This window comes from Chinchilla lanigera, unplaced genomic scaffold, assembly GCF_000276665.1.
Source record: "Chinchilla lanigera isolate Chin_1 unplaced genomic scaffold, ChiLan1.0 scaffold00001, whole genome shotgun sequence".
NCBI lineage: Eukaryota > Metazoa > Chordata > Mammalia > Rodentia > Chinchillidae > Chinchilla > Chinchilla lanigera.
Window position 1 is genome coordinate 31,939,560 of NW_004955402.1, and position 23,067 is coordinate 31,962,626.

The window sequence follows — 23,067 nt, forward strand, 5'->3', positions numbered from 1 at the left end:
CACATGGTACATGTCTGAAGAGTGAATCAAATGTAGTTTTGTGACAGGGCAGTTTGGGACCCAGAAAGAGCATGTTGGGGCATGCTTGTGCCGTAGGCTGCTGGGACAGAACTGGGAACGATAAGGCAGGCTTTCCTCTCCCAGCCCTGCTACCTCCTTCAGCTCCTCTGTGTCCTCCATTCTCGCGGGACGCAGACACTTTGCCTGTTCATCCGCTCTGAACAGCAGGGGCGGCATGCGCTGTCTTCCTCTGTGCATCTGTACTTGGGAGGTAGCAGTGAGAGGAACCATGCTGCCTCCAAAGCACCAACCGCCCCCTGGAGAGGAGCTGGCTCTTGAGGGAGTGCTGGTGCTGCACTGTGAATCCCCTGGTGCCTTTGGATTCATCCCAGAAGTAGGACACTAAACAGAGGGCTTCTGTTGGCAGGTTGCCCTTGGGGGGCCACCCTGGATACTCCCTTGCCTTTTGCTTTACTCTAGACTATGCTGGACAGGAAGGGTGGGACTTCAGAGGAACAGGTGCTGTTAAGATTTGGGAATGTCTGCAGCCAGCCCCGTGGAGTCCAGTAGAGGGTGACAGGTGTTTCCACCTTGGAGGCACTTTCATAGGTGGTACTTTGCGGGGTCGGCCTGCCACATGAGCAGGTGCAATGCTGCATGCTCATTTTGCAGATTAGAAAGCTAAAGCCTACAGATAGGAAGCTTTATGCCCCACTTGGTCTCATGAGGGCTTGCCTGGGCCTCTTCTCCATAGGAGCAGGCAGTCTTGGCTGGAGAGCCCTCTTGGTCTAGCTGGGGCAACTTGGTCAAAGGGACACTGGTCTGAAACAACTATGCAATACTCTGAGGGAAGAGTAGAGAGGGTGGGGGCACAGCGGGAGCAGGCCTGGCTAGGGAGGGCTGACAGGGTTGGAGAAGGCAGGAACAATCACAGGCTAAGCCAGGGACAACCAAGGGGCTGATGGAGTCACTTGGGTGACCTCAGATGCGCCTTTGCTGTACGTCAGAAATCTGGGATCTGCCAGTTCTGAGAAGCCCATAGACCCTGGTTTTCCCAGACACTTCCTTTCTCTCTCCCTCTGCTCCCTCGTTTTCTCTTCTGACTGCCTCTCTCCCCCTTTCGTTATCTCCCTCCTTCCCATTCTCTTTTACAACCTTATCTCTCCCCTGCCTTCCTTTCTTCTTTCTCATGGTATATTTCCACCAATGTTCTTGATCTTTCTGTCTCTGATACACATACACACATGCACACGCACATGCACATGCACACATAAGCGTCAGAGGGCTAGATGGGGTACTCTGGGGCAGTATTGTTTGGAATCCAATGTAACTGGCTCTGGCTCCCCCTAAAAGTAAGCAAATAACCTACCAACTGCTGTGGTCTGGGTTCAGGGGAATGGGGAGACCAAGAGCTGCCACAGTGCTCAGCTGTAGGCTACTGTCTGAACACCCACCACGAGAACCTCAGAACATGATCCCCTGAGCATGTCACTGCTCCCAAGTAGAGTCATGGTCCTCTCTCCTCTCCTCCCCTCTTCTCCATCACCACCCTTCAGTTGGGTTCCTGCAGAGCAGAGGCACAGGGGACCTGTTGTCAGAATTCTCCCAGGGCTGTGGAGGCCTAGGAAAGAAGATGCTGCCTGTCCTGTTCATTGTGCTCACAGGGGTGACCTGTGTGTAACCCATGCCTGCAGTCTCCATGGGAAGGGCCCTCAGACGTGGCTTTCCATACTTGCTCCCCGCTCTAGGTTCCAGGCAATGCTCATGTGAGGTGGGGCCAGGAGCCCATGCGCTTCTTGACAGGTGTGTCAGGGCTTGGGAGTTTGCTTTTTAAAATTAATTTGCTCGAGCTTGGGCTACACAGTGAGTTTAAGGCCACTGTAAACTACATGGGGAGACCATGTGTCAGAAAAAAAATCCATTCACTTGAGTCTTTATAAAGCACACAATATTAGGAGAATCTCTAATCTCCTGAGCTAAGGGGACAAGCATGTAGTTGACAATGCTGATCTGTGCATCATGGTGCAGGCCTTCTGCCCTTAGTCGGAGGCTCTGTTCTGGGTCTGGATTTGCTTTTTCTGGGTGAGTTCGTTGTGATTCACACAGACCACTCATGTCCCAAACTGATCCCCAGTTCATGTTGGACTTGCAACAGGCACTTGTGCTCATTGCAAAGAATTCTTGCTCTTTCTATGATTCTTCAAGGCTGCAGTCCCCACCCATCCCATACGGGAATTGAGCCCAGGGTCTTCACACTGAGTGACACCCCCAGCCCTTTTTTATTTTTTATTTTGAGACAGAGTTTTGCTAGTTTCTGAAGCTGGGCTTGAGTTTGTGATCTTCCTGCCTCAGCTTTCCAGAGTGCGGGGATTACAAGCGTGTACTGCCATACTGGACTCTAAGCTGGTCTTTCCACCAGCAGCTGCTTTAGTTACCTTTGCTCTTCTGCCTCTATGAAAATCCATGTGGGCTCAAATGCTGGCAGACAGAGCTTGCTCTCTACCAAGGATTTTAGCAAGAGACTGCTTCCTACATATTTAGTCCATTTCTCCAGTGAGGTCTTAACTATGTGTTAGCATCTGTGCTAGGCATCAGGGATACAAGTGAGTGAGGAGTCCCAGGCCCTATCCTCATGGAATGTAGCCTTCTCACCATTGATACCTTCCACAAAATACCCTGCTATGCCTGGGTTTTTTGATAAACCCAAGGGGCCTGTTCTCATGGGAAGGTTTACAGAGACCTTACTGGTATATTTTGAGATGGACAGCCTGGAGGACTGCCCCTTATCCGCATGACTCTTTTCCGTGATTACAGCCTGTGTCTGACCAGCCCTCCCGTCTACTTTGCTTTCCTTTACTCCTAGTCCACACACACTGACGTTTGCTGCTGACTGGAGGTTTGTGGTTTAATTGTTTCAAAACCGTGGACAAATAGGCTTCCTGAGGATACAAATTCTCCCTTCGGTGTTTGAAAGCTGGATTCTGGTACCCTGGAAGAAGCTGCTCTTCATCAGAAATCAAAGCCTGGCCCTGGGGAAGCATCAGAAACCTGCTCTGGGCTTTGAAGACCCCTTTGGGTATATCACTTCCTGGATAGGCCCTGCTTGTCCTTCACTGGAGAGGGAACCAAAATACAGAGAGAGAGAGAGAGAGAGAGAGAGAGAGAGAGAGAGAGAGAGAGAGAGAGAGAGAGAGAGAGAGAGAGAGAGAGAGAGAGAGAAGAGTAGACATCTAGTAGACCAAGGGGCTGAAAACAGGCCTCTTGGGTTGATAGACTGGAACAAAAGAGGTTAAACCAAGTTACCTGAAGGTTAGGAAATCGGGAAGAGTGGCCTGGGAAGCTGGGTTTTGGGCAGATGGCCCACTTTCATTTTCTTTGTCTTTGATTTGTCTAGTTTACCATCAAGTAGTTAGCTTCTGAAGTGTACCCCAGACTCCCAGCCCTGCCATCCATGACGTCTTGCCATTTGCACTCCCCGTTTTCCGGTGGCACCTCCCCAAGGATCCTGTATCTGAAAGAATCACAAAGGATGTGTTCCTTGGTCCGATGGTGCTTGAATGCCTCCCAGGCTGCAGAAGTCAGTATGTGCCACAGAGGGACAATGTAGAAAACGAGATTCTGAGCTGTATGTGCTGAGGGAAGAGGAGGCTGCTGGGAGGCTATGCTGAGGGGAATGTGAAGCCTGTCTCTGGACACCAGCCTGTGGCTCACCTCTCCTCTTTGCACTGTGGCTCAAGCTCCGGGCTCGGTCCCTGAGGGCTCCAGGCTTGCTCTCCTTCCTGTCAGTCTCTTTTCTCCCTCCCCCCAGCGTGGTGGCCATCCCAGGCCAGTTGTCAACTTCAACTACGATCAGCCCACCTCGTGCAGAAGTGGGAGGATGCAGTAGCCACTGCAAGGAACTTGCATCATCCCATGGAAGGGCAGAGCGGCCTGTTTCTTTGCCGGTGCTCCCTCTGCTCTGCCGGGCAGCTCGCTGGCTTCTGAGCGGGCATCTGCAATGATGAGGGCACAGCATTTTCTTTCTTTTAACATTAATTTTATTGGTATATTTTAAATATACATACTGATAACACTCATCTGATGGAATGCATACCTGTGCATGATATATCTTGATTCTTCTTTTTTTCCATTTCTCTTCCCTCCCTTCACCCTTTCTTCTCCTCCTAGCACACACGGGTGGAGAAATGGCTTCCTTGACTGCAGCTCTCACCTGACCGAGTATCCTTTCCACTGCTCATACTCATGCTGACTGTAGGTCTCTCACAACCCGCCTCTCCTTCATCAGGTCCAGTTCATAAATGTCCACCTTAACACAAGGTGCCTGCCCAGCCATCCTTGTGGTCTGTTGGGCCCTGGGAAAGGCAAGGCCTGAAGCCTTTTGTGGGGGGGACTCTCCAGTGGCCCTATGGATTTGCCTTGCCACAGGGGCTTCCACCTGCATCTGCTCTATGAAGCTGGGGCTTGTCCTTGGTCTCAGGCCAGAGGAGGCCTCAGGCTGTTGGCCTATGTGGGCTGGGCTGTGCCTGAGCTATCTCACCATAGCCTCCTCAGCATCTCTGTGGAGAGATTCAAAACCCCTCCCCACGGGTACCTGAGCTGGAGCCTTGACGGTATGAGGTCACCTCCTTAGGCAGGAACAGGCTTATTCCTAGGGGAGCTCTAGAGAGGGAAAGGAAAAGAGGAGGAGGGGTGGGACTCCCCAGGGCCATGGCATGGATTTCTGATCAGGAACCCACCTGGGCTGCTGGCTTCTCTCTGAGAGCCCCTTGTGTGGGCCTGCATGGATTTGTGAGGGTTGCATACAGGGAGGAGGGGACTCTGTTAGGCAGGACAGGGGTTACATCACACTTAGATTCAGGAGGCCTGGACTCTAGACTGACTCAACAGAAGTACGCGAGACCCTTGGGCAAGCTCCCAAGTGTCTCGGTCCAAGGTCCTCCTCCATAGGGTGAAAGCTGTCCTTCATCCTGCGGGGTCTCACATTCCCCTTTGCACATCTCAAGGCTCATTTGGGATACTTGATATTGCCATCAAGAACTGTGTTCCTTACCAGCTAGTAATACAATGCTTAACTCTGCAAGATAATGAAAGTCGTCCTTCCTTCTCCCACCCTTCTCCCTTTCTTCTCTCCTCCACTCTCTCATTCCCCATCTCCTTTTGGCACCCCCAAGTCCCTTCTAAGAACAAAGGGCATTTGCTACATGGCATTTACCCCGCAAACACTCACTTCACAGCTTACTCCTGGAGATAAAGTCTGTACACAGAGAAGAGACAGTCCTCACTTGGGAAGACCTTGGACAGTCTGTGGGGACTTGCCATCTGCCTCGGGTAGTCAAGGGTGGACAGGATGTGACAGTCTGTGATGAACAGTGGCAGGGCCTGGGGCAAAGAACAACCATCTAGGGCCCAGAAGTGGGCAAAGACCCTGAGAGCCTGAGAAAGATGAGCGGGAAGGTCACAGGGTGCGGGGAGGGGAGAAAAAGAGAAAGGGGGAGAAAGAGAAAGAAAGAGGTTGGAGGGGCTTCACGGGGAATGGAGTGCGCTTTAGGCCATTAACATGGCAGGTGCTGGGGACAGGGATGTCTCAGGTGTTCCCGCCTCTCATCAGAGGTTGAACAGCACAGGGCAGCATCACACACTCACCTCGGCAGGGGTTGGGGGCTGGAGGCGGGGGTGTGCTATACCCAGCTGTGGGACCCTGAGGGGGGCTCAGCTTTCTGTGCCATCTATTTGGCTCTCCCAGAATGAGGAGAGAGATGTAGCCAGCGGAGAGGTGTTAGCGGTATGTAGGATTAGGTACCAAGGGGACACAAGTTGAGGAAACTAAGGCCTGGAGAAGTCCGCTGTGACTGCGAGGGGTCTCTTGATGCCCTTGGAAGCTTCTTAGCACTCGGTTCTTCCTTATGGTCTCTGTGGGCAGACATCTGCTTTGCACAAGACTGGCTTTCTTGGGGCTGGTGTGTGCTTTTGAAAATGGAGTGAACGCTGAGCTCCAGTGATGGCTGAGACTGCCCATCCCCACTGGTGGCCTGCTGTCTTCTCTCCCTGCACACCACCCCAATGTCTCCAGGGAGGGTCTCCTTAGCCTTGCCCACCCCTGTGTCTGCATGGGGCCCGAACTCCAGTGCCCCTCTTTCTGCCCCACCACTCACAGGAGTGATCCTGGGTCAGTGAACTGAGGGACACCAAGAAACCAGACACCCTGGGAACTGGCTTGGGGAGGAGGGAACATGGCCTGGCTTCCCTGGGGGCCTTGAGGGTCTGGCTCCCGAAGTCCTCTTCTCCCAGGCTTCCCCGGAGGAGTGAGGGAGGTCTGGTCTCGGTTGGCTGGGCAGCCCCTGACAGGATTCTGGGCAGGCCCTGCCTGAGGATCTCACAAGTAGAAAGCGATTGTCACCAGGGCAACATGATGGGTGGCAGTCACAGACTGGGCTGGGTGTCAGGTGCCACTGTGGTGCCAGCAGCTTCACCTGCCCCTCCTCCTGCACCCCTCTTGTCTGAGGGCTGATGATGGGGCCGCTCAGCACTGGAGCCTTGAGGGTGGAGCTTTGAGGGTGAAAAGCCACTTCCTAAGAGTAGAATGAATAATACTGGGCTGTGTGGTGTGTGTGTGTGTGTGTGTGTGTGTGTGTGTGTGTGTGTGTGAGAGAGAGAGAGAGAGAGAGAGAGAGAGAGAGAGAGAGAGAGAGGGCCTTCAGTCAAGTGTGGGCCATCCTGCTTCCACTGTCTCTGCTACTCTGTAGTTTGGGCTTGACTTCTCTCTCCCACTCCAGATGCATCTCTGACCACATCTGTGGCCCAGAGGAGGCCCAGACAGCATCCAGGATGCCCTCTGGCTATCTGGCACTGTTTCTGTACCACTTTGCTCCTTAGGAGGCCCCACTTAACCCCTTTGGGGTTCTATAATAAAATACCATAAACTGGGTAGCTTAGAAACAACCAATGTTTGTTGCTCAAAGGCTGGAAGTCCACTTTCAAGGTGCTGGCAAATACAGTGTCTGCTGAGGCCCTCTCCCTCATTGATGGCACCTTCTAGCTATGTCCCCACATGGTAGAAGGGGCCACCTAGCTCTCTGGGGTCTCTTATAAGGACACTGATCCTTTTCATTAGAGTTAATCACTTTGCAAGTGCCCTACCTGCTAATAAGACCATATAGGGGGTTGGGTTTCAAGTTATGGATTTGGGAGACACAAACTTTCAGACCATAGTATCCCTGACTGCTGCCTCTGCTTTGTCAAGCTTCCCATCTCTCTGTGCTCTTCCCCTTGCCATGCTCTTCAATTTGGCTTTCAAGACATAGCTAGGTTCAAATCTCTACCCTGTCACTTACTAGATAGGTATACTGGGCAAGTCAACAAACCTTTCAGAGACTCGGACCCTCGTCTCCACCTACCTCCCCAAAGCTCTTGGCCTTGTGTCCTACCTCTCCCTTTCTTTACCTTTCCCTTCCCCTTGGGGCTGTGTGGTTACTTCTGCCCTCCAATCCACTCTCCAGCTGCCAGGATCCTTGGGCTCCTTGCCCACAGTGCATGAAGCAGCCTCTAGTTCCCAGGCCTTTGTGAAGCATCTGTTTTGTGTTCTGTGTCAGGTGGGCACCAGGTGAACTGTGCACCTGTGGGCTTTGCCATCACAGCTGTGCAGACTTGGCCTCCTGCAGCCTGTACCCTGCACCTGCCTTGCTCAGGTCGAGCCCCTGCTGTAAGCCACGGTTCCCCATCAAGTCTTGGGAGTTGCAGTTGTCAGTATCAATTTCCAGAGGCCTAAGACACACATTCTTTTTTCTTCTGAAACTAATTTGTGCTTTATAATTGATGTGTTTATTTAATGCGGTGCTTTGTTTGTTTCTGGGAGACCTTTCTTTCCCCCCACTCCTTGAAAATGTTATTTAGCTCATGATGGATCATTAAATTGGTGGCATATTAGCCTTGGGGAAGCATGGTAAATGCACAGTATAATCAGGGACATCTGGAGATTATTTTTTAACCTGAAGGAGTGACTCTAATGGGAAAAGCTGCAGGTTGTCTAGTAGTGTGTGTGTGGGGCATCTGGGAATGTCACTGTTCAGACCTCACTCAGTCATTGGCTTGTCAGGGATCCAGATATTCCCTTGAGAGTTTCATTTTCTTGGTTTCTGAGACTAAGCAGAGCAGCTGTTGCCAGGTACTGTCACAGAGTCCACACGACACAGGGCTGAGGAGCCCAGGGAGCCCGGAGTGCAGGTTTTCCAGCTTTATTTCCTATCCAAGTAGGATGATGAGGCTGAGAACCGTTCTGGAAGTGGGGTGACAGGAGAGGAGTATAGAGTCCATGAACGGAAGTTGAAAGATCTTTGCAGGTGAAAATTGCCAGCAATATTATAGAGAGATACTGTAGTCCACCTTCGTTTTGCTCCCCATCCTGGTAGGGGCACCTGCTTTCACTCCCCTGAACATCAGCTGCGGACCCAGGCTGCAGGAGCTAGGCATCCTTCCTAGGCCAGGCTGTGAGCCTCTGCCCTGTAGAGGCCACACAGCCTGCAGGGTGCTCAGGACAGGCACTGGGTGCAGAGGGCGTGGTGGGTGAGGAGGAAGGAAACTGCAGCAGGAGAGGCTGTTGCCACCGAGGGCCTGAGCGGGAGGATGCTAGCAGCCACCCTCCCCCAATCCCTGCCAGGCTTCCTCAAACCCAGGGCTCCTTGGGACCTCTTGCCCCTCTCTTTACCACTCAATTTAAGACAAATTTATCTTCAGCCAGCCTCAGCGCCTCAGGCCACTGGAGCCGTTGTTTCCCCCTCACTCCCTTCAACAACCAGGCAGACATCCAGGTGTCTCCTGAGCACCTGCTACATGGGGATCCAACTTGGTGAAGCCACAGCTTAGCCAGTGGCACATGTAGATCTCAGGGGCTGCCACGTGCCCAGTGGGTGGGAGAGGCTGGATCTTCTATAGACCTGGGGCTTGTGTGCAGTGTGAGAGTCCAGAGGTGACAGAGACCCTTAAAGACGGGTCAGGGAGCCATGTGATGTGACCAAAGTCCCGCCCCCTGTGGGAATGTGCATGGAGAGTCGACAAATATTCAGTCTGGGGAAGTGGGGCTTGGTGGAGTCCAAGGAAGACAGCTTTACTATCAGGCTAAAGGGTATGGATTTCACCAGTAAGCAATGGGTGGCTTCCCATTTGAGGATAGGCGGGTTGCCCAAAGTGCTTTGTGCTACGTATGGAACTGGCTTTTTTCCTTTCAGAGCTGCGCTGTCCCATCTGGAAGCCACTAACCACAAGGAGCTTTTGAGCGCTTAGAATGTGGCTAGTTCCAACTGATATGTGTTGTAAGAACAAAATAGGTACCAGATCTTGAAGACTTCATATAAAAAAAAAGATCGTAAAATATCTCAGTAATCTTTTTTATCAAATACATATTAAAATAACATTTTGGCTACATTGAGTTATACAGCAATATTAAAATTAATTTTGCTTGTCATGTTATCTATTTAAAGGTGACTACTAGAAAATTTAAAATTCCCTAGTGGCTCACATTATAATTCTATTGGACAGGGCAGGTGTAGTCTTTCACTGTCCTTTCTAAAACATGCATTTCTTTCCCATTATCAGGATTGTCTTCCATTCCTTTATCTTCTTACAGCTCTTCTTTCCCTTGCTTGCCCTCTTTCCCCTTTGGTCTCTCCTTTCACTGTAATGAGGGGAACCGGTGGGGCGAGGGAGAGGGATCAAGTGCCCGCTTCCTCATGCGCCCTTCCCTGGACTCATCAAAGCCAGAATTCATAAAGTAGGCACAGAGGCCCTACTTGTCCAGAGCTTGTAAGAACTAAGGTTCTAGGTAATTGTTTCTTGGCTCATTTTTATTTTCACTTCTTTTTGCAAATTTTTTAAAAAAAGAAATCTACCGACATATACATTATTTACAAACTTGAGTAGATCAATATAAGACATATTTAGTAAAATAGTTGTTATCTGCCTCTGCCCTTCCCACTAGGGTCAAATTTGCCTCAGTTCAACAGTTTCAACTCTTTTTCAGGCATTCACTTCCTATTTGCATAAGTTACTGAGTAGATTTATAACTAAACAGTTAAGAGTGCTATTTATTGATTTTTCAATTTCTGACATTGTCTGTATTCTTCATATTATGGAAGAAATGTTCTTTTCTGTTGTAATATATCAGTGATTTTATTATTAATATGCAAATATTATTTATTGCTGAGCCAAGTAGTACATAATGATTACACTTTCTTGCACAACTTTTTTTCTGAGGTGATCATTGTCTCATTTCTTTTGTTATTGTCCTGCTTCCTATGATTTTTTAAAATAAATTCTTACCAAATTATCAATGTTTAAATTCCTTCAAACTGTATTTTCAAGTGGCCAAATTTATCTGTGATCTTATTCTTTCCATCCTCCTTGCCTCCAGATACCCTCCTGAACCCCCACCCTTGTGTGGAACTTCCGCACCACTGTGCTTGAGAATACTCCAGAATACTCCACCTCTTTGGGGTGCCTCCCTGTTTCATGGCTCCTTTTTTTCTTGGTTTATGCCAGTACCTCTTTGTGAAGACAAGAAGGTTAATTTTTATCTGAAATCCTGCGTGTCTGAAATGGTTTCAGCCTACTCCCACTTTTGATTAATGGACATAGAAATCTAGATTGAAAATCATTTTTTTCTCCCCTCAGTACCTGGAAGGCACTTACTCTACAGCTGTTAAGCTTCTAGGGCCATTTTTGAAAAAAATCCGATGCTATTCTGATTTCTTCCCTTTGCACAGGAGCTGTGTACTTTCTTTCTGGGAGATGCTAGAATGTTCTCTTGGCCCCTGTTTGGAGTTCGCAGTATGATGCCGTGGAGTGGGGTTCTTGCCCCCATCTGCATTGCCGGGTACTTAGACCACTTTTTACATCGAGAATCACAGACCTTCAGTTCTGGAAAATATTTTTTGTAATTTTTTTATAATCGTCTCCCTATTTCCTCCATTTTTTTTCCTCTCTTACTAGTGCAATGTGGAGTCACGTGTTCAACCGTGTCTTATTCTGCTTCTGGGAAATGTTCCTGGCTTAATCTCTAACTCTGCTATTGAATTTCAGATTTTGCTTTGTATATTTTTAATTTCCAAGAGCTCACTTTCCATTTTTCCATTGCTCATTTAAAATAGCTTCTTATTGTTTCAAGAATTCAACATCTTATTTCTCTGAGGATACTGAAGCCCCCTGCCCCTGCCCCAACTGCCCAATCCTAACATTAGTCCTGTATCTCTGAATTCATTTTTTTTCTTTTTAAGTTTGACATGTTCTCCCTCTCTTTTTCACTTTGTAACCTTCCTCATCAGATCCGTGGACTGTCTGATCATGTCAGACAAAGCAGTCCACTAAGAGCTGTCCAGAAGCTCTGTGTGCCTGTGTGTAAGAACAGATTTACAAGTAACTGGAGGCGTTACATAGTGGCTAGGGAGACAGCCCCAGGCGTTTTATTGGCCCACTTTCAACCAGAAGAACCTACAGATCTCTTTCTAGGACCAACGATTTTCTTGAGAAAAGATCCCTCAGTTTTCATTCCAGGACAGTACGCAAAAAGCGACACATACCTGGTGACAGGATTTTTGGAACCAAGAAGTAGAAAGAGTAGGGGGTTCCAAAGTCCCATAAACAGACCCTCACTTAATTGTGTTTGACATAGGTCTACATCCCTGAGTAGTGTCTCCCACCCCACTGGGGACTTTCTGGGAGGGGCAGTGCACAGGAAAGGGAGAAGCCCTGGGAATAACTCCTCCTTGGGGAGACTTGTCCTCAGTCTCTCTCTGCTCAGCTCTCTCCCGTCTCTCCTTCTCTGAGGTAGCCACTAGCTCATTCCTGACTTCTTGCTGACCACCCCTCTGGTAGGCTCTTGGTATCTGATCTAAATTTCTCAGCTCTGCTAATTCCTCCATCTGTTTTCTGTCTTCCTAATTTCTGTTGACGTCTGTTGCCTGCTGATGTCACTCACCCTGTTCTGTCTTTGTGTCTGTTTATGGTCTCCTTCTTCTGTTGGTCTCATTTCAGTGGGGTTTGGGAAGGAGCAGACACATGTTGAATCTGCCAGGTTTAGCAGGAAGTTCTTTGCAAATCTTTCTGTACTGCATGTCTACCCCCTTACCTCACTGGAAGATTGCTCCAGTGCCCACAGCTGGCCTGGGAAGTGGAGAATTTGCAAGACTTTCTTGTCATCAAATTCAATATAGTTAGAAAAATACTGGAGCCTAAATTAAATGTGACTAGAGCCCAAGTTATACTTGGGTATGTTTGGTTTTAAATAAATTCTAGATATTATTATAAATTATTATTTACATAATAAATTATTTTATGTGACGCTCCCCCTTAAAAATCACAATGTAAACACAACTTCTGGCTTCTTTCTCTGTGGAACAGGACTTGGTCTGGATTGGGTCTTGGTTAGCCAAGGTCTCAGTGAAGTTCAGAGATTGGCTAGGCTGCCCCAAGTTTTCTCTATGTGGCACATACGAGAGTATGTGGAAGGAGTTTAATTCAAGAAAGCAGACCTGCCATCAAGGACCTCTAAACCTCTTTAATAAGTGTGTTAATTATTTTTTAAAAAGATGTTTATCTGTTCATTAAAGTAAACACCATTTCCCCTCCAACACACACGCACAAAACACTGCAACCTGAAAGATGATCATGCGCAGACAGAAGTCATGGAATTGCTATGTTCTGCAAAGGTTTGAGTTTCACCAGCTCCAAGCTGCCCGGGGTGGGGACCGGGGTCCGGGGATCATGTGGGAGCATCCTAGTGCCGGTCCTCACGGACACTTCTGTCCTTGCCTCCTCAGGTGCCCCCTTTCAAAGGTCTCAGCATCCTCACGCTACCTCCTGTCGCCACTTCCACCTGGGCCCCCCGCAGCCACAGCAACTCGCCCCCGACTTCCCGCTGGCCCATCCCGTGCAGTCGCAGCCGGGCCTCAGCGCCCACATGGCCCCGGCCCACCAGCACAGCGGCGCCCTGCACCAGTCGCTGACCCCGCTGCCCACCCTGCAGTTCCAGGACGTCACAGGTCCCTCCTTCCTACCTCAGGCCCTGCACCAGCAATACCTCCTGCAGCAGCAGCTCCTGGAAGCCCAGCACCGCAGGCTCGTCTCGCACCCCAGGTCCACTGCCTGCGCCAAGGGGCGGGGACAAGGAAGGGGCTGGGCTGGGCGGAGGCGAGGCCGGGCTAGGCCGTGAGCCGGGCTAAGGCAGGGGGTGGAGCCAGGGCGGGGGCAGGGGCAGGGGCGGGGCGGGGCAGGGGTCGGGTAGCGCTCTGATTCTTGGCTTCTTACCAGACTTGGCCAACAGTTGCCAAGGAGGTAGCTTTTTCCTTGGCATTCATTTCAGACAGTGAGCTAGACCATCACCTGATGGTTCCTTTAGAAAGCTAGCTTGTGTCTCTATCTCATCCTCCAGGTCAGGGTCTGGGGTAACGGGTGGTCTGTGGTGTCCACAGTGGAATTTTGCAAGTGTGGGGAGAAATTTAACTAGAGACCCCCACATCCTTTCCAATACCCACGAATCATAAAGAATTCCAAAGGAAACAGCTGGTTCTAGCCCTGCCCTCAAAGAAGCCAAGCCTAGTTGGAGAGTCCAGCTGCAGACCCATGAAACAGGAGAGTAAAATTAGACGGTGCTAATCAAATGGGTCTAAAGTAGCTGTACTTCTCTGAGCCTCAAGAAAACAAAAAGAAAAAGAATTGGGTTAGTGCAGTGATTCTCAAACTTTCTGGTCATGAGCCCTCTTTATCCTCTTTCAATAAATGATTACAAAGAATTTCTGTTGGTATGGGTTAGACCATCAATATTTACCATCTTAGAATTTTTTTTAAAAAGTGATCAATTCATTAAAAAATAAATCCTTATGCTAAACCAGTACAATGTTTTCGTGAAAACAACTATATTTTAGTGAGATTTGCAAATCTCTTTAAGGCACAGCTTAATAGAAGAGCTGTGTCCTTACTTCTGCTTCTGCACATAGTTTTGTAGAACGCCAAGTCACAAAGTTTCAAGAAAACCCCACTGTTCACTTGTGAGAGAATGAGGGTGGGAAGCAAACTGCATCATAATTTGATGTCTCAAACCTCCTGAAAGTTCCAGGGATTCCCAAAGGTGTGTGGAGCACTTTGAGAAACACTAGGTTAGATGATCTCTAGGGCCCTGGGCTTCAGGGACTTTAGCACTTGAGATCCCTGGGGCAGCAGAGCAGTGATGTCACAGGTCAGAGGTGAGAGGTCACCAGGATGTAGAGTGTTCAGGGAGGTCTTTCTGGAGAAGAGGGGCTTTTTAGCTGTTAAAGTTGGGAAGAACATGGAGAAGGAAGGAGGAAAGAAGAAGGTGGTGGAAACAGAGGGCTACATGGACAGGGCAGCCCACAGGAGGGGCATTTGTATGTTTTGAGGACAGCCCACCAGGAAAAGAGTGGGCGCATCTGAAGAAAGACAGAGGAAGTGACAGAGTTTAGGAGGAGGCTGGTGGCCTGCCACACACACCCAGGGAGAGGCCTGAGGTCAGCGGGCAGCCTGAAGACAGCTGGAAAGACAGAGTGACCAACTGCTATTCATCTGGGAGGTTTCCTTGGAGTTTGGGGGGTGCAGCCTGCTACCCGCTAGTCAGCGGGCTCTGTGTGAGGTATCCTCTGGGTGGCAGACATCACTCAGAGTGCTAGGAGCTCCGCTGTCCCTGGCAGGCCCTGATGCCATGGGCTCTCTCTTTCCTTTCTGGTGCAGGCGGAGTCAGGAGCGCGTTTCCGTCCACCCCCACCGCCTCCACCCCAGCTTTGACTTCGGCCACCAACTGCAGACCCCTCAGCCGAGGTATTTGGCTGAGGGCACTGACTGGTGAGTTTCTGGGATACCTGGGGGAAGGCGGTCTGTCAGTCTTGCCAGATCCATGGGATTTCTGTTTTCCTTCACTTTGAGTGATGCAGGGGGCCTAGACTTCGGTCTTGGCCTTTCTCTCTGCTTGTAATCACCCTCAGGGCCAGCTGGTCCCACCTGGCCCTGGTTCCAGCAGTTAGCTTAGATATAACTGGGTTTTGTCATGTGCCTACGCTGGGGCTCAGTATTTGTAGTCCTCCAGGGGTGGAGAGAGACAGGGATACAAAACATTTTCTAAGTTCAGTGGCTCTCTGAAGTGGTAGATACGGGGGAAGGCAGAAAGGAGAATTCTGAGGAGCTAGGGTGGTCAGGGAAACTTCCAGGAGGAAGTGGGTCTTGAGGGAGCCACAGCAAAGTGCCAAGGAGTACTGCCAAGATAGCGCAGGATGAGGCCATGGGTCCTGAAGGGTGGAGACAGAGCTGGCCAGGTTGGAGGTAAAATGGGGAGAGAAGGTGGCGAGCGAGGCTGAGGGTTTTATAACTGTCTGGTAGGCAGGGGCCCTATGCGGTCTTCCCACCATCTCCTGTGCTTGGGATGGAGGTCTTTGTCATCTTGGGAAGCAGTTTTGCTTGCCTTTGGTTCTTGGTCCCACTCAAGTCTCTGGTTCTGGTTTTGGAGAGGGCTGACTATAACCAGAGGTAGCTCAGAACACTCAAATACTTTTAAAAGATGTGCAGTCCACTGGATCTTTAGATGCAAATGGCATCATCCCTGCAATGTATTTCTAAATAGTTCAGTAAAAAATAATTATTTCTCTAGAGATATGAGGGAAATAGAAATGCAATAAAATAGTAAAATGGTAGCATTTGGGGAATCTGAATGAAGGGGGATCCAAGAATTCTTTGTGCCATTCCTGTAACTTTTAGGTCAAAAAAATATTTCTAAATTTAAAAAAATTTTCTCACTGGAAATAATGAGTAATTGAAAAAAAAATGGATTGAGTAATTTAAAAAACAAATGTATTGTGGTGTCATTTGCAGCCATTTGGCCCAGCAAACTGGCTTAGATGAGGGAGTCTTTGGAAGTCCCTTCCATAGACATCTAGGAATGATTCAAAGGGGTGGTTCTGGTTGATGGATTGCCAGGGGTCTTGTAGGTGCAAGAGAGAGGAGTTTTGGCATTTCTATTGTTTCTGGCCTTCTGCTTATTCTTAGGTACAGTCTCCATTAAATTGAACAACCCTTTAAAAGAGATCGCACTGCTGCCAACTTCAGCCCAGCCTTTTTCTAATTAGCAGATTCAAATTAGGAAGATTTAATTGCAGTTTGGATTAAATCCTCTCCCTCAGCAGTCAAGTCAATTCAATTTGATTCAGTTCAGCACACATGGAGCACCCAGGGCGCTTACCCAAGGCTGAGTGATTTGCATGCGCTCACAGGGCCCGACAAGGCCTGTGGGACTGGACGGATGACACAGGTGTCATTGCCCCGGAGAGATGTTAGAGGAGCCGTGCAGGTGTTAGCCCTGTCCCAGCTTGCTTTATTGAGCCAGCCTCTTTCTTTGTTTTCCTTTCAGCCACTCTGCAGTCTTGGTCCCTGCTGCCTGGAGGAACCCAGAGCATGAGACCCTGAGAGTCTGTCCCATGCCCCAGAGTCCTAGCTGGGTCTACGTGAGGCTTCCCTGCCTATCTTGTTTCCACTCTTCAAATAGGAAGCCATTTCTAGGGCAGGAGGTGACTGTTGCTTCTTTTATGTAGTGAGCTCTGTCCCAGCAAGGGCCATCTTAGTGTTGACAAATGGTTTTTGTAATTGCGATCCTGCTAACTGCATCCCAAACCTCTTTTCCAGAGAGGACTCTTCTACCAGGAGAAGGGAGCTTGGTAATTGGATTACAAGAAATGCATGGTTGGAGGGCCACTTTTCACCCTCTGTGAGGAGTCCTTGGGAGGGGGAGGGGGACTGCGGTAGCCCCCTCCCCCTTTTCTTTAGCCAACCATCAGAAACTGTTGAATGTTCATTAGGCCATCTGAGAATTCTGCAGCAGGTTCTTGTCCAGTCCCAGACTTGAGGCTGCCGTGGCCTTTCTTTCTCCCTCCCTTGGGGATATTTCAGCTCTACCGCAGCAGCTTTTCCAGCTGGGCATCCTGGAGCAGAAGGCCTTGGGTGATGGATTCCAAGTCTTTTTCTCTCTGGCTTATGTCCAGAGACCTGACCTTGACCTTGAGCGCTAGTCCTGATGTCTCTGTCCTTGTCTTGCTCTTTTTCTGACTCTGTTCTGGCTTCTCAGTTCCAACTCTGACCCCTAGGTTGACTGCACCCCACTTTGTCACAGCCCTACCTCTACCCAGGAAGAGGTCTCCAGATGACTAGGACCTGTGGGCAGAGGGTGGTAGAAGTGGGGAGCCTCATGTGGTGCACCCCCCCCAACCAAGCCTCTGGAGTTCCCCAGAACTTAACAGTCTGCTCAGCAACCAGGCCAAACCATGTCTTGAGCAAATGGATAAGGGAAAATAAAGTTGAGCTTGATGTTTAGGCACAAATGAAAAAAATGATATATATGGAGACAAGGTCTACAGGAAATCTCCAGAACTTATCTCTGACTTAGCCCTGTGGTTTTAGGCCCGTGTGATATTTTTGCGACTTCAATCCCTACTTCAAAACTCATTCAGGTTCTCAAGGGTTGATGGCAACAACAGAGAGTGAAGGACACTGCTTCTCCAGGGGCTGCTGTCCCTTGGGTAAATCCTATCCAGACATCTCAAGGATCAACCAAGCTCCATCCTCCACTGAGCAGACTGACGCAGGAAGGATTTTTCTGATGATTCTATTGTTCTTTTCTTCTTCCTTATATCTGCTTAAGATGGGACCTTAGGCCATGACTTAGACCTTACTTCTTTTCTGATATAAACATATTAACTATGATTTTTTCTTTTCTTTTTTTTTTATCCTTTTTCTTTTTCTTTTCTTTCTTTTTTTTTTTGGTTTTTCTCCGGTACTGGGAACCGAACTCACGACCTTGCACTTGCCAGGCAGGTGCTTTTGCCGCTGAGCTAAGTCCCCAGCCCCTTTTTTTGCCTTTTTGGAACAGGATCTCACTATGCAGTTCAGGATGGCCTTCAGCTTACCTTGTGGCCCAGGCTGGCCTTGAACTTGCAACAATCCTCCTGCCTCAGCCTCCCAAGTGCTGGGATTGCAAGCATGCACTGATTTTTTTCTTTTTTAAAGACTGAGAATTTTCTGATTTTCCTAATGACTTATTTTTGACATTGGACTCTGTAGAAGTATATTGTCCACTTTTTTGTTTGTTTGTTTGTTTGTTTTCCGGTACCGGGAACCGAACTCATGACCTTGCGCTTGCCAGGCAGGCGCTTTTGCCACTGAGCTAAATCCCCACCCCTCCACTTTTTGAATATTTGAAAATTTCTAGATTTTTTTGTTATTGATATCTAATTTAAAACCAATGTAATTAGAAAATATGGTCTGCATAATTCTAATCCTTTGAAATTTATCAATATTTGTTTTATGGTTCAGCACGTGTTCCATATGTGTATGTATTCAAAAGAATGTGTGCTCTGTTTTTGTTGAATGTTGTATGACCAGCACTGTAAACTCAAGTTATCCCAGCACTGGGAAGGCCAATGAAGTCGCATCATTTTATTTTATCCTATTTTGTGAGTGTCCTCCATTTATCATATGCATATTTAGTTTATCATTCTATCGTAGGATAGAATTATACTACTTTGTGTGTAATGTAGAACTCACTACAGTGTATTTCCATTATTACCCCTTTGCTATTCCTTTTGTAGTTTGTGTATGCACATGTTATAACATCCCAATACATTGCTATAATTTTTGCTTTCAATCAAGCATTTGGCAAAAATTTTTATGGGAACACAGCTATATCTATTTGTTTACTTGTGGCTCATGTTGCCGCTGAACTACAGCGTCTATTGCAATAATTGTAACAAAGAAATATGGGCCTTTGATGCTAAAATACTTATTCTCTGATCTTTTAAGAAAAAGGTTGCCAATTTCTGCTTTAAACAATCAAACTCCATGTTTTAAATGGAGAAAAGGAATATTTTATATTTCTCACACAACTGCTGTCCTGGCAGCCTTTATTTTTCTGCATAGCTCTAAGGTTCTATCCGGAATGATTTGCTTTCCTTCTGACTGGAGAACTTCCTTTAATGCTGTGTTTCTTGTAGTGCTGGTCTGCCGACAGCATTTCTCTCCACTTTTGTTTACCTAAAAATGTCTTATTTCACCTTTATTTTGAAAGGTGTTTTTTGCTGGCTGACAGGTTTTTGTTGTTGCTGTTCTTTAGATAAAAATGTCTTCCATTGTTTTTTGGCTTGCTTTGTTTCTGGGGAAATCTATGGTAATTCTTATGCAGGTTCTTTGGCCTCTGATGGGTCTATTTTTCTTTAATTGGTTTTAAAATTTTATCTTTAGTAATGTTTTTCAGACATTTGATTATTATGTGCCATGAGGTGATTTTCTTTGTGTTATTCTGCTTGAAGGTGGTTATGCTTTCTAAATCTATGGGTTTATAGTTTTCACCAAATTTGGAAAAATTTTCAAGCATTTTCCCTTGAAAATATTTTTTCTATCCTTTATCCTCCCTCTTCTCCCTTTGAATCATTTTTATTTTTCCAGTACTGAGGATTGAACCTAGGAGCTTAATACTGAACTGCATCTCCAGCCTTTTAAAATTTTTTAAATTTTGAAACAGAGTCTTGCTAAGTTACTGAGGCGGGTCTTGAACATGTGATCCTCTTGCCTCAGCCTCTTGGAGTGTTGGAATTACAGGTGTGCTGCCACACCCAGCTTACTTCTGAGTCTTTACTTACTCCTTTAGCTGACTGTTGTCACTGAGACTGTTAATTTTTTACTTTTCGTCTGCATACTTTATTTAGATTACTTTATTGGTATATGTTGAAGTGATTAATGATTTCTTCTATAGTGTCTAAACTGCTATTAATCTAACCCAGTGAAATTTCATTTTAAACATTGCATTTTTTATCTCTAGAAGTTCCATTTAGGTCATTTTATAAATATCATCCTTTTTTCTCCTTCTTATGTTTATATTTTTATCTACATATTTAAAATGACTACAATAGCTACTTTAGCACCTTTATTTTCTAATTCTATCATGTTTGTCATTTCTGTGTCTTGAGGGTCTATTGGCTGATTTTGACCTGATTATGGGCATGTTATCCTTTTCAAAAATTTTTTTGTTTTACTTTTTATTCTTTTATTTTTTGGCATCCGGAATTGAACTCAGGACCTTGCCCTTGCTAGGCAAGCACTTGTGCTGCTCAGCTATATTCCTGGCCCCATACCATTTTTTTTTTTTTTTAGCACATCTAGTTTTTTTATTGAATGATGAATATTGTGAATTATACATTGTTGAGTAAGTTTGTTTTACTCATTTAGAGATTGTTGAACTTTGTTCTACTAGGCAGTTCAGTTTTATTCTTTGGAGACTTGTTTTTAAGTCTTATTACTGCAGGTCTAGAATATTCCTAGATCAGAGAATACTCTAGACCTGCCCTAATAAAGCTTCTAAGCAAGCTTCAAAAGGCTCTCCGGGGTCTCTGTTGAATTCTCTGATCATCAAGGACTCTCTGTGCTGACTTCTTGTAATTTGAATGCGTCCTAACCCTATGTAACTTCTGGCAAACATTCACTATTCCTTGGGTACTCTTTGCTCAACCTTGTGGGATTTCATTCCATGCATACATTACCTTAGAATTCAGCAAAGATGCCAGGGGACTCAAATGCAGATTTCTGGGACTCTCTTTTGATGCAGCTTCATTCCCTCTGAAATACTGTATTCTGGATGCACTATCATGGGAAAAGCCAGGAAAGCTGTAGGACTCACCTTGTTTGTTTTCCTTCTCCCAGGGATCACAGCTCTGCACCACTCATTATGCAGTGTCTGAAAACAGATTTCATGTATTCTGTGCAGTTTTCTAGTAGTTTACTGTGAGAGGCTAAATCTGATTCCTGCTACCCTAACACATGGCTGGGAGTAGAAATCCCTTTATGGCCCTTTAAAAGAACCATTCAATTCCAATTCATTTTAAAAAATGAACACACTAAAGAAACAAGAGTTTACTCTTATCTGGATTTTACTTTTACACTCTGGTGGTGTCACTTAAGATGTTCCAGTTTCTTATATTCCCTACACATTGGCACTTAGATCAAGGCTCCAGCAGCGTAGTATTCAACTCTTGTTTCTTAGCAAAAGTACTTCAGAAGTGGTGTGTCTTTCCACCAGACAGCACTATACGTCTGTTGTCTCTCCTTTTGTGATGTTAGTAACAATTGATGATTTTTGCCTAGATCCTTTATTTCTTTAGGGGATGCAAAATGATAACAAATAATTTAATCCTTCTTTATTCATTTATTAACTGGAAGACATTTATAAAGAGAAATTTTTCCTCATCAAGTATTTGGTTACCCTGAAGTACATTTAATAAGGAAATGGCAAGATAAATGTTTGGTTCTTTCTTTATTTTACTAGCTTTCCAAGTGAAGAGTTGGTTCCCTACTATCCTTCAGAGAGAGTATCCTAATCATTGGTTCACTCTGATCAGTTAAACCTGTTTCCTGTGTTTCGGTCTTTATTGCAGTTGTGCTTATTTTTTCCATAATACTTCAAAAAGTCTGATTAAATTAAAATGAAAACTCATAAATAAACAGAATTCTCTTTGAATATTAAGACATTTCAGGAAATTTCTGATGTCAAATTTATTTTTAAAATTCTTTATCAGTAAATATTTGCCATACCCATGAATGCGTTCATTGTGAGGGGTTGGTGCATGTGTATATTGCATTTTAATCCTTTTTATTTTCCTTTCCCCTCCCTTGCCTTTTCCTCTCTCCATCTCTAGATCCCTTTTCCATTTGCAGAAGTTCTATCTTCTTGTTTCCTAGTACCTACTTTTTATTCTGCTCCTTAAATTATTTATAATTTGGGTTTCTCATATATGAGAAACCATGTGATATTTAAGCTTCTGTCTGATTTACTTCACTTAGCATCATGATCTCAAGGTACGTTTATTTTCCCACTAATGACTTAAATTTGTCCTTCTTGAAAGATGAGTGAAGTTATGCTTATTGCCATGCAAATTATCCTACCCATGCAAATCATCCTGTCCAGTGGGAGCCTCTTCTGGATGGCCCCTGAGCACATGGCCTTGACCCCAGCATCCTTTGATAGCTGTCTTGCTTTCAGTTATGAAGAGATGGTTTATTCTTATTTTGTGCATTTTTCCCACAGATCTGAAATAAACCTTTTTGCCAAATTAGTCATTGGTTCCTCTTCAGTGTAACTAATTAATTTATTAGATTTAAGTGAAATGAGTTTCCCTATACTTTTAGGCGTGTGTGTGTGGTGGGGTGCAGGCATGCAGGTAGGACAGTTTTCCAGCCTGTGGAGCTAAGTGTAGGTCCCTGTCCTGTGTTCTCAAGGTGTTCCTCTGCTTTCATCTGGGCCTTGTCCTTCCTTCTCTGTGTGTCCCCAGTCTGCTCTGTTTGAATACTTCTTTCAGCATTTCTCTCAGTGATGGGCTTAGTCTTGGGAGGGAGATTTGGGCTCCAGTGCTTTCAGGCTTTGCAGAGCCCTTTGCTCTGGGGTCTGAGCTTCTTCCCCTTACAGAGAGGGGCAGGGTTGAGTGAAGGAAGGTCCCTTGCAGCTCTGACAGTGTGTGGCTCTGATATCTGAGGTCCCTCCTGGAACCAGACGGTACACCTGCCACCCGTGGTTCACTGAGGTTGTGTCCCTGCAGGGATCTCAGCGTGGATGCTGGCTTGAGTCCTGCTCAGTTCCAGGTGCGGCCCATCCCTCAGCACTATCAGCATTACCTAACGACTCCTCGAATGCACCACTTTCCCAGGAACTCCTCCTCTACGCAGATGGTGAGTGAAAGGGCGCTGCTGGGAAATGAACCGCGTGTTGGGTGCAGTGGTCAGCTGAGGCCTGTAGCTTCTCTGTGTCCCTGCTCCGCTGTGTCCAGCCTGCCCTGAGTCCTGGCTCACCAGGCAGACCAACCACTGCTCTGGGCTGAGTAGGAGTGAAAGGGAAGCTGCTGGGCTAGAAGCTGGTCCTGTGGAAGGAACGCAAGTAGAAAAGGCAGTGGGACAATGCTGGGGCCTTTGGGGGAAATGCACTGGGCTGAGATCAGGTGGAACAGACTCTGTCCCTCCTATGACCTCAGAATTTCCTGTGACCATATA

General features: G+C 46.9%; 1 protein-coding gene across 1 annotated transcript in view; it reads left to right on the top strand.

Annotated features, from left to right (window-relative positions):
- The window catches only part of Rnf165 (ring finger protein 165), a 108,280-nt gene that overhangs the window by 71,909 nt on the left and 13,304 nt on the right, over positions 1 to 23,067 (top strand). The window contains exons 2-4 of the mRNA XM_005372872.2: positions 12,807 to 13,122; positions 14,731 to 14,841; positions 22,620 to 22,749. Coding sequence (XP_005372929.1) covers positions 12,807 to 13,122; positions 14,731 to 14,841; positions 22,620 to 22,749 — 557 coding nt within the window. The remainder of the gene's footprint in view (positions 1 to 12,806; positions 13,123 to 14,730; positions 14,842 to 22,619; positions 22,750 to 23,067) is intronic.